The 10,963-nt window shown below is 37.0% G+C and overlaps 1 protein-coding gene and 1 non-coding gene across 5 annotated transcripts; both read right to left on the bottom strand.

Annotated features, from left to right (window-relative positions):
- Positions 1-812: 812 nt before the first annotated feature.
- trnal-caa (transfer RNA leucine (anticodon CAA)) lies at positions 813-921 on the bottom strand. Its single transcript has 2 exons — positions 884-921; positions 813-858 (listed from the first exon to the last, which is right to left on the bottom strand). It is a non-coding gene; the product is annotated as a tRNA-Leu (tRNA).
- A 3,608-nt stretch (positions 922-4,529) lies between these two features.
- nup35 (nucleoporin 35) lies at positions 4,530-10,961 on the bottom strand. Of its 4 annotated transcripts, none has more exons than XM_061879398.1 (9): positions 10,882-10,961; positions 8,944-9,111; positions 8,758-8,882; positions 8,634-8,685; positions 8,465-8,573; positions 8,319-8,388; positions 5,060-5,188; positions 4,869-4,994; positions 4,530-4,803 (listed from the first exon to the last, which is right to left on the bottom strand). In XM_061879398.1, the coding sequence occupies exons 2-9, from the start codon at positions 9,095-9,097 to the stop codon at positions 4,726-4,728; spliced, it is 843 nt and encodes a 280-aa protein (XP_061735382.1). In that variant the 5' UTR covers positions 9,098-9,111; positions 10,882-10,961; the 3' UTR covers positions 4,530-4,725. The 4 variants fall into 4 exon arrangements, with proteins under 4 accessions (XP_061735382.1, XP_061735381.1, XP_061735379.1 ...); XM_061879397.1 differs by having other exon boundaries at positions 10,642-10,938; XM_061879395.1 differs by having other exon boundaries at positions 8,465-8,685; positions 10,642-10,938.
- Positions 10,962-10,963: the final 2 nt, after the last annotated feature.

Genomic DNA, 10,963 nt, shown 5'->3' with positions numbered 1-10,963 from the left:
AATATATGGATTTTTTAAATGTATTTTTCCTTTAGGGGTCCCAGGGACCATAAAGGGTCTCAGTTATTAAAATGTTAAAAATAAGTCAAATTTTAATTATAATTTTTTTATTCAACGCTTACAGTACATTTCTATATCAACTTTAAAAAAAAAAGGTTTTATGGCTTTTCTGTCAAAAAAACATTTTTTTTTATAGTAAAACTGAAATATACAATATTTAGTAATTAGAGCTCTAAGAGATCAATAATGAAGGACACCATTGATTTTAATTATTTATTATTTTTGAGTAATCACAGTGAAAAGATAAATAAAATACCACTAAATATATTTGGGATCCAAAAGGTGCCCCACTCATAAAGTGATACATTTTTATCAGTTTTTTAATTTTTTTTAATTTTTTTTACTTATAACACTTATATTACGAGATCAACGTCAGATATTATTGTTGATTTTACGTTTAAACTATTATTTTGTTTGTTTTATGCTCTTTTGTCAAAGAAAACGTTTATGTTTATATATGGCAACTACACAATATATGCGATATTTACCACATAAAATGTTTTAAGTGAAATATTTGAACTAATTGGAGCTTTGAAAATAATTCATTATAACATGGATTATTTTGTCATTATTTCTTTTTTTGACCAATGTCAAAAAAAATGTATATAAATAATTGATTGAAATTTGTAATTATTAGATTACCCAGGACAGTTCATATTCCGTACAATTGACCACTAAATGGTAACACCCCAATGAGTTTTTCAACTTGTTTAAGTCGGGTTCCACGTTATTCAATTCATGATAAAAAGTTGTGTCAGAAGTGGGATTCGAACCCACGCCTCCATTTGGAGACCAGAAGTCCCATCAGAAGAAGGCTTGTCACCTTGAGTCTGGCGCCTTAGACCGCTCGGCCATCCTGACAGCTACCAGATCCAGGTCTAAATAAATTCCAAACGTCAAACCTGTGAAAACTATTTCGTCCTACTTGTCTGTGTCTGTGACGTAAAAAGTTGACAGATAGATAGTTAACATGAAGAACCCAAGGAAAGGGAAGATTATTGATTGATTGAAACTTTTATTAGTAGATTGCACAGTACAGTACATATTCCGTACAATTGACCACTAAATGGTAACACCCCAATAAGTTGTTCAACTTGTTTAAGTCGGGGTCCACGTTTATCAATTCATGGTACAAATATATACTATCAGAATAATACAGTCATCACACAGGTTAATCGTCATAGTATATATATATTGAATTATTTTCATTATTTACAATCCGGGCGGTGGGATGAGGAGCTTTGGTTGATATCAGTACTTCAGTCATCAACAATTGCATCAACAGAGAAATGGACATTGAAACAGTGTAGGTCTGACTTAGTAGGATATGTACAGCCAGCAGAGAACATAGTGAGTTCAGATAGCATAGGAACAGGTTCATACATTAGAAGAACATTTGATTATTTACACTAGGTTATCTACAATCCGGGGAGATGGGATGTAAATGGAGGAGGGTATGAAGTTGCCTGGAGGTGTTGTTTTAGAGCGGTTTTGAAGGAGGACATGCACTTACTTTTACACCTGTTGGGAGTGCATTCCACATTGATGTGGCATAGAAAGAGAATGAGTTAAGACCTTTGTTATATCAGAATCTGGGTTTAAAGAGGTTTGTGGAGCTCTCCCTGGTGTTGTGGTTATGGCGGTCATTTACGTTAAGGAGTAGTTTGACATGTACTTCGGTAAATATTGGAAAATGGTTAAAGGACAAAATAACTTAAATTTGGTATCTCTTTTGGAAAAAAAAAAATAAAAGTTAATTTTGTATTTTGTATTTTATCATATGTTTATTATTCCATCCATCCATCCATCCATTTTTTTACCGCTTGTCCCTTTCGGGCCGCGGGGGGTGCTGGTGCTTTTCTCAGCTGCATTCAGGCGGAAGGCGTGGTACACACTTGACAAGTATTTTTAATACTCTACTTGTATTTGCTTAGTATTTTCTTTCAAATCGTTGAATATGTAGACCTTTATGTACATTGAATATATATTTTTGAATATATATTTTTGTTGTTAGATAAAAATGAAAAAAATACTAATTGCGAACACCGGACTTTGAACAACGACTCGACGACAAAGTACGAATGTTCCGCCCCGAGCAAGTGCTCGAGTCCTTGTTTCCTGTCGGATATTTCAAGCGACGGACCTGTTCCAAAGAAGAAGGAACAACGATATAAATCCACGCGTGTAGCTTCATCACGAAACTCAGTCAAACCTTTGTGAGTAAATATCGTGCAGAAAGATATGTAGTTTTTTTTGTCTTGAAATCGCTGACTTTTTGATGTATTGTGTATTGGTGGTCGTGTTGTTAGATTTAAGCGCGTTTAACACATGTGGCGCTGAATTTGACCAGTAAAGGGCGACAAAGCTACACCTTAGTGCGGGGGTCACCAACATTTTTGAAACCGAGAGCTACTTCTTGGGTACTGATCTATGCGAAGGGCTCCCAGTTTGATACACACTTAAATAAATTGGCAGAAATAGCCAATTTGCTCAATTTACGTTTAATAAATATATATCCGTAGTTTTTAAAGTCGTTAAGTGCCACCGAGAGGGATACAGACCCCCTCAGTTGTAAGTCCATGTGTCATCCTAAAAGTTATGAAAACATTTTATGATGGTTGAAAAGTTACTTAGTGCTAAGTATGCAATAAAAAAAACAATTCAGTCATTATGGGTTATTGTATGTAGAATTTTGAGGACAAAAATGATTAGAGGAAAAAGTGAAGCGCTGGGAATACTTTAGACAATTACTGTAATTTGTAAAATATGTACACTTTATAACTAAAATTTCAACTCATTGCTCTCAATATTCTTTGTGCAATTTAAGGGCAGGGGGCAGTAAAGGTAGGCGTGGTGCGATGCCGTGTGATGGGGGATAATGTATGCTTTATCAGTATCATACTTTGAAAAGTTGTGCGCTACAAAACGTGCTCATTGTAGACATTAATCTTAACTTCCTAATTTTGTTTAGAAAAAACAATCAGAACAATTTGTTTTATTTAGTTTTGTTTTGTAGGTTAATCTTTTTTTTCTGTATTGTGCTCCTGAGTTAATGTATTCTGATCAATATGATAGGCTCCAGCACCCCCTGCGACCCCAAAAGGGACAAGTGGTAGAACATGGATGGATGTATTATCATTTAATGAGTTTATTTATTTTTCACTATCAAATGGTCCAAACAAATTCATAGTTTGAATAAGGTTTTTTTTTTTTAATTTTTCCTTTTTAAATCTTTCTGTTAGTCTAAAAAGCATTAATTATTCTTCTATGTGTCTTTTTTCCCCTGCTAATGTCAATAAAGATAATCTGTTATGCAGAAATGTGCTTATAACAATTTTATAGACAAATGATACTATGTATAGTCGCATAAAATGTTTTGTTCTTTTTAGGGGGGTGTAACAGAAAATAATTGAAAAGCACTGATCTAAAGTGGCGTAATGACAGTTTAATTGATGATGGCGAGAAGCTGTCTTCACTGCCAGGCTCCGCCCACTATGAATAAGTACAAATACTGATCAATCCAGCACTTCAGGGCGTCATCATCATCATTTGTACTCCAATTCTGAACTTGTGGAGCCAAGTTACTAACGTCTCGTGTTTTGTGGCGAACAATCACATCAAAGTTTGCCGTTTTGCCACGCCCACATCGTGTAGCGAGGCTAAATTTATTCACATTTTATCAGTTTAGTATTTGTCTGATCATTTCAAGTGATGAGTTTCACTGGTGCAACAAATGTTGGCGCCAAGCTCCGCCCACTACGAATGGGTACGGACAGATACTGACCGATGAGACACTTCAGGTTGTCATCATTGGTACCGATTAAGATATGAATTTATCAAGTTGAATTATTCAATTTTTGTTTTGTTTCAAATTTTGTAGTGAGCCATCACATCAAAGTTTGGCGCTGTGCCACGCACACATCCTATAGCGTAGGCAAATTTCCCTCGCAATTTATTGCCTGTCATTTTAACCGCGACTCATTTGGTCAAAGTCACTTGGAGGAGTTTGTTGAAGTATGACCCCTTTTCAGCCTAAAACTGGCCCACGAAACCAAGATGGTCAACATTTCCTGTTTACTTTCCAATTTGGCTTCTTAAGACCTTTGTGTGTGTCCTCTCATGATCGACGTGTGTGAATCTGGTAGCAGGGGGGTGATTTCTTCACATTTTTAAAGGGGGCGCTACTGAGTCAAATGTAACATTTAATGTTGGGGGGGCCCCCGAAAATATCAAAAATTTCACCGGACCCGACACTCCTGCAAAAATATTTCACCAGACCCGACGCCCCTGCAAAACTATGGGGACTTTTCCTGCATGTTAAGGGCTGCAAAAAGGTCCAAATGTATGGAATAAAAAACAGTATTTCTAACAGGCTCCCTGCACGGGCCCTGGAAACGCAACTGACAAGATTTGTAAGCGACTTTGGGAAAAGGAAAAATGGCCTACTGCCACTGAGAGAACACTTTCAATTCATGTACAAACTTTATTACACATTAAAAATCAGATGATAAAAGAACACACACACACACACACACACACACACACACACACACACACACACACACACACACACACACACACACACACACACACACACACACACACACACACAGTCTCCAATCATCCAATCAGCAGCACCAATGTCATGATGAAGTCATGATGATGTCACCAACCAAACATGTACTCCATTGCTTTGGAAACCAAGCTGTCGTCCTTCCTTGGAGTTTGTCTGTCCGTCACCACCTGCATGCACACACCACGTTAAAATGGAGCTTTTTTTTTTTGTCAGGATAGGGGCCGTTAGTCACCTGGTAGTCGCTGCCCGAGCTCCTGTAGGTGGCGCTGAGCGGCCTGATGGCGGAGCGCGGGGTGGAGGGGAGGGCGGAGCTGCGGCGAGGAGAGGCGGCGACCTCGCTTCCTTCCAACATCACACTCTGAAAACAGGAACGTGGGCGTCAAAGGCCACAGCGGGTTTAAACTTAGCGTGGGTCACACGTACCTTGTCGATGCAGGGTTTGACGCCCACCATGATGGCGTCTCCGAAGACTTTGCCGTCCTTGGACAAGGCTTTCCTTGCCTGCAGCCAGGACTGATACTGAAGATGCATCCAGTTACCAGGAGACGCCATCTGCAAGCAGTCATTATATGAGGGAAGTACACACAACATAGGGGACATTTTATTTCAATTGTCTGCAAAATAAGGGATATTTTCTGCAAAAAAGAGGATTTTTTTCAGCTAAAAAAAGGCCATTTTAATTTGGGAAATTGTAAAATTTGTTTTTTAAATAAGGGGTATCAGCAAAGTGAGGGAAACATTTGACGGAATAGGGGACTTTTTTTATTTCATTTCCTCAAAACAAATTTTCCATAAAAAGGGATTTTTTTTTTACAAAATAAGAAGTTGTCTGCAAACAAAGGGACTTTTTAATTTTGTGAACATTTGGAAACATTTTTTCTAAATAAGGGAGATTTTCCGCAAAATAAGGGAAACCTTCAAAATAGGGGACTGTTTTTCAACATACGAGAAATTTTCTGCAAAAAAATTTATTTTCTCCTAAAAAAAATTCTGCAAATGAAAGAAAAAAATGTTTTTATCCCAAAAAATAAATATTTCACAATATTTGGGAACTTTTCACAAAGTCAGGGAAAATGTCTGCACAATTTGGGAAATTTTCTGCAAAATAAGGGAACATTTCTGCAAAATTTGGGACGTATTAAAAAAAAAAATATTTACAAAATAAGGGAAATTTGCAGCAAAAATAAGAATAATTCATAAAAATTATTATTAATAATCATTTTATTATTATTATTAAAATTAATATATTTTAAATAAATTATTCTTCCAAATAGGGGACTGTTTTTCAACATTAGATAAATTTTTGTCAAAAAAATATTTTCCCACAAAATAATGGAAGTTGTAAGGAAAAATGTTCAGCCAAATAAAATTATTTTTTACAAAAGTCAGGAAATTTTATGAAAACAAAAATGTCTTCTTTAAATAAGGGAGATTTTTTGCTAAATAAATAAATACTCTGCAAAATAGGGGATTTTTTAAAAACATTCTGGAACTCTAAGAATAAGTAAGATTTTTAGCAAATAAATAAATAAATTAGAGAAATATATTTTTATCCAAAAAGTAAATCCACAAAATAAAAAGACATGTTTCACAAAATAAAGGAAATATTCACAAAATCAGGGACATTGTCTGCAAATTCTGGAAATGTTCTGCAAAATAAGGACTTTTTAATTTATTTATTTTGTTTTACAAAATAAAAAAAATAAAAAATAAAAATATATATATATATATATTTTTTTTTTTTTTCCCCCCCGGTTTGTTTGTTTAATTAAGGGATATTTCTGCAAAATAGGGGACTGTTAAATAAAAAAAATTTAATCTTTAAAAAAATATATATTTATATTATTTTAACATAAAAAAGGAGATTTTCAGCCCAAAAAATTAAATATTATCTATTTACTTTTTTTTCTAACAAAATGGGAAAATAAGAATTGTCTGCAAAATAGACAATTTTCAGCATTTTTAATACATTCGATTGGATTTACAAAATTCAGGAAATATTATGAAAATATTTTTTTAAATACTGTAAATTTTGTGCAAAATAAGGGAAATGGGGGACTGTTTAAAGAACATTTTGTTAATCTGATGAAAAATACGTTGGTTTATTTTTTACAAAATAAGGGAAATTTTCAGTTAAATGGGAGAAATACATTCTAATCCACAAAATTAAAACGTTTTTTACAAAATAAGGAAAATATTCGCAGATTCAGGGAATTTTTTTCCAAATAAGGGAACATTTCTGCAACATTTGGGACATTTTATGAAATATAAATATATATTTAAAATTTTCAGAAAAAAGAGGGATACATTTTCTTCCAAAAATTACATTTTCCCACAATGTAAAGGGAAAATAGGACAAATTTTCAACAAAACAATGGACTTTTTAATTTATTTTGTTTTACAAAATTTGAGAGAGATTTTATGTAAAGAAAAAATATTGTTTTCAAATAAGGAAGATTTTTTGCAAAATAGGGGACTGTTTTTAACAACATTTTGGAAATCCAATGAAAAATAGGATTTTGTTTTTTTTATTTACAAAAAAAGGCAGGTTTTCAGCAACATTAGGGAACAAATATTTTATCCAAAATCAGATCCACAAAATAAAATGAAATTTTTCACAAAATAATTCCGTAAAAATTCGGAAACATTTCTCCAAAATAAGAAAATTCTTAAAAAAAAAAAAAAAAAAGAAAATAATTATGTAATAAAATATATATATAATAGGGCTGCGAATCTTTGGGTGTCTTACGATTCGATTCAATATCGATTCTTGGGGTAGCGATTCGTTTATATATCGATTTTTTTTTTTATTCAACGCGATTCTCGATTCAAAAACGCTATTTTTCCGATTCAAAATGATTCTGTATTCATTCAATACATAGGATTTCAGCAGGATCTACCCCAGTCTGCTGGCATGCTAACAAAGTAGTAGATTTTTGTTAAAAAGCTTTTATAATTGTAAAGGACAATGTTTTATCAACTGATTTCAATAATGTAAATTTGTTTTAACCATTAAACAAACCACAAATATGACTTATTTTATCTTTGTGAAAACATTGGACACAGTGTGTTGTCAAGCTTATGAGATGCGATGCAAGTTTAAGCGACTGTGACACTTTTTTTTTTATTTTTATAAATGTCTAATGATAATTTCAATGAGGGATTTTTAATCACTGCTATGCTGAAATTATAACTAATATTGATACTGTTGTTGATAATATTCATTTTTGTTTCACTACTTTTGGTTTGTTCTGTGTCGTGTTTATGTCTCCTCAATTGCTATGTTTATTGCAGTTCTGAGTGTTGCTGGGTCAGGTTTGGTTTTGGAATTGGATTGCATTGTTATGGTATTGCTGTGTAGTGGTTTGTTGGATTGATAAAAAAAAAAGTAATAAAAAATCGATAAAAAAAAAAAAAAAAAAAAAAGAATCGATTCCGAATCGCACAACGTGAGAATCGCGATTTGTATTCGAATCAATTTTTTCCCACACCCCTAATATATAAAGTGAATGTTGTCTGTCTGTGTTGGCCCTGCAATGAGGTGGTGACTTGTCCAGGGTGTACCCCACCCTCCGCCCGATTGTAGCTGAGATAGGCACCAGCGACCCCCGCGACCCCAAAGGGAATAAGCGGTAAAAAATGTATATATATATATAAATGTGTGTGTGTGTGTGTGCCTCACCGTGTGTTTGAGGATGTTTCCATACTGAGCGAACTGCAGGAGAATGTAGGATGCAGAGGCAGGAGGAAAACTTTAAAGCCAAAAACAAAATGTGAGTACAGTCCAGAGAGCGTTAGAGTGTTAGCGGTGAGGAAAACCGAGACTACCCAAAGACGGTGACCCAGGTCTGGTCCAGCTGGTCCTCAGAGGACAGAGCCTCTCCCTGACTGTAAAAGGGGTCCACCTGAGCTGGAGACATGCACACCTGCTGCACACCTGGACAAAAAAAAAGCTGAAGTGTGGAAGTACGCCGATTGAGAGGCAGCGTTGGTGTACCTGGAGTGGACGCCTGGCGGGCCGACGCTGGGGAGTGCATAATGGGAAAAGACTGGACGCACGTACAGAGTTAATGAATACGAGTCACCCTTGATAGTTCACAGGACGTCGCCGCCATACCAACCTGCCTGTTGGCGCTCAGAGGCGTTCCTGTAGAAACCAGCTCGTCGTGGATGCTGCGAATGGGCGGCGCTCCGCTTTTGTCCTTCGGGGTGTGGACTACAGGCTGTGGGGCGGAGCTTCCTGTTCCTGCCCCCACAGAACACACATTAATATAAAGACGAGAACACACAGGTATTGACATCCTCACCTTTAAGGGCACTTGTGCTCTCCAAAATGGGCGTGGACAGGCTGAAAGGGCGGGGCTGCGGGCTTGCAGGCGCAGGCAGGTCACCCATCAAGAAGCCTGGGAGGAACTGGGCGCCCAGGGTGGGCTTGGGGGACGTGGGGGAGCCCAGGGTCATGGGTTCTGATCCGACTGTGGGACAAGACACTCTTAAATCATCAGATTGGCTATGAGGGAACAACAATTAACTTTTAAATGTTATACTATTTTTAGACGTTTTATCAAATTGTAGCAAGTTTGTTTAAATAACTTATATGATCATGTATGTGCAGTAAAATATTTAACGACCTATAAAACAATAAAAATTGACTAAAGTAGAATTATATGACGGATAGCAAGCAGCTACACTTTTAAAAAAGATGGCCAACAATAAACAGTACCACGCATTTAAAGGCCTACTGAAACCCACTACTACCGACCACGCAGTCTGATAGTTTATATATCAATGATGAAATATTAAAATTGCAACACATGCCAATACGGCCGGTTTAGTTTACTAAATTGCAATTTTAAATTTTGCGCGAAGTATCCTGTTGAAAACGTCGCGGTATGACGACGCGCGTGCGTGACATCACGGATTGTAGCAGACATGTTTTTCCGGCCCGATCAAAGCTATAAGTCGTCTGCTTTAATCGCATAATTACACAGTATTCTGGAAATCTGTGTTGCTGAATCTTTTGCAATTTGTTCAATTAATAATGGAAACGTCAAAGAAGAAAGCTGTTGGTGGAAAGCGGTGTATTGCGGCCGGTTTTAGCGACACAAACACAGCCGGTGTTTCTTAGTTTACATTCCCTAAAGATGACGGTGAAGCTTTAATATGGAACAGAGCACTCAAGCGAACATGGTTCCCTACCACATGTCAAACGGTTGTTTCGGTGAGAAAATTGTGGTAATAAGTCGGCTCTTTCCGTAGACATGAGCGGATAGCTTGCGTCGTTCCTCGTACACCTGTCAAAGAGGCAGCTGTGGACTCTTTTGCCTCCTCCGACCGGCCTCCCCTGAACGTGGGATGCTTCCACCGTGTAGGAGGGGGGAAAAGCTCAGCCTGGCCCCAACGGCTGCGTTCTCTTCGCCTCGTCGGGAAACGTGGCTTCCCTCAGAGACACTGGCGGTCACCACACCCGTGGTCACACCCCTCCAACTTTCAGGCACCATATAATCTCACTAAAACACTAGTAACACAATAAGCAGATAAATAATTTTCCAGAATTATCCTAGTAAATGTGTAATAACATCTGAATCACTCCCACTGCCCTTGTCTTTTTTTTCCCTCTAGTCCTTCACTCTAACTTTCCTCATCCAGGAATCTGTCATTCTCGCTCAAATTAATAGGGAAATCGTCGCTTTCTCGGTCCGAATCGCTCTCGCTGCTGGTGGCCATGATTGTAAACAATGTTCAGATGTGAGGAGCTCCACAACCCGTGACGTCACGCGCACATCTGCTATTTCCGGTACAGGCAAGGCTGTTTTATTAGCGACCAAAAATTGCGAACTTTATCGTCGATGTTCTCTACTAAATCCTTTCAGCAAAAATATGGCAATATCGCAAAATGATCAAGTATGACACATAGAATGGACCTGCTATCCCCGTTTAAATAAGAACATCTCATTTCAGTAGGCCTTTAAAGACACGTTCAGCTGTGCTCAGAGTGACTTTACCTTGTAGTTCCATCACACTTTGGCCAACTTTTGTTCCTGGCCGCGGATTTCAAACTTAGGCAGAGACGCCGAGCTAACGTCAGCTAACGAGGCTACCGGTGCGAGCAAACGTGTCAGAGAGCCGAGAGTGACAAATTTTGAAGAGCAGAGTTTTAAAGAATTGATGTTGCCTAAATAGGAAAATAAAAATTGTTTTAAAAAGTGTCACGGTCCGAACGTTTTATTTTTAGGAGCGCCTGCCGGTTGCGATGCGAGGGTTCTTCTTCCATAAACACACCGGAAGTGAAAGCAGTTTAAATAGATGCGTTCAGGGATCTAAGGA

This window comes from Nerophis ophidion, linkage group LG19 (assembly GCF_033978795.1).
Source record: "Nerophis ophidion isolate RoL-2023_Sa linkage group LG19, RoL_Noph_v1.0, whole genome shotgun sequence".
NCBI lineage: Eukaryota > Metazoa > Chordata > Actinopteri > Syngnathiformes > Syngnathidae > Nerophis > Nerophis ophidion.
This window is presented reverse-complemented; position numbering and strand designations above follow the sequence as displayed.

Excerpts from the sequence above, each read along its gene's own strand:
- nup35 (XM_061879395.1), bottom strand. Across the intron at positions 8,389-8,464 it reads ACCTGGGTCACCGTCTTTGG|TTTTCCTCCTGCCTCTGCAT; the intron begins GTAGTCTCGGTT and ends TTGGCTTTAAAG. Across the intron at positions 4,804-4,868 it reads GCTCGGGCAGCGACTACCAG|GTGGTGACGGACAGACAAAC; the intron begins GTGACTAACGGC and ends GTGTGCATGCAG.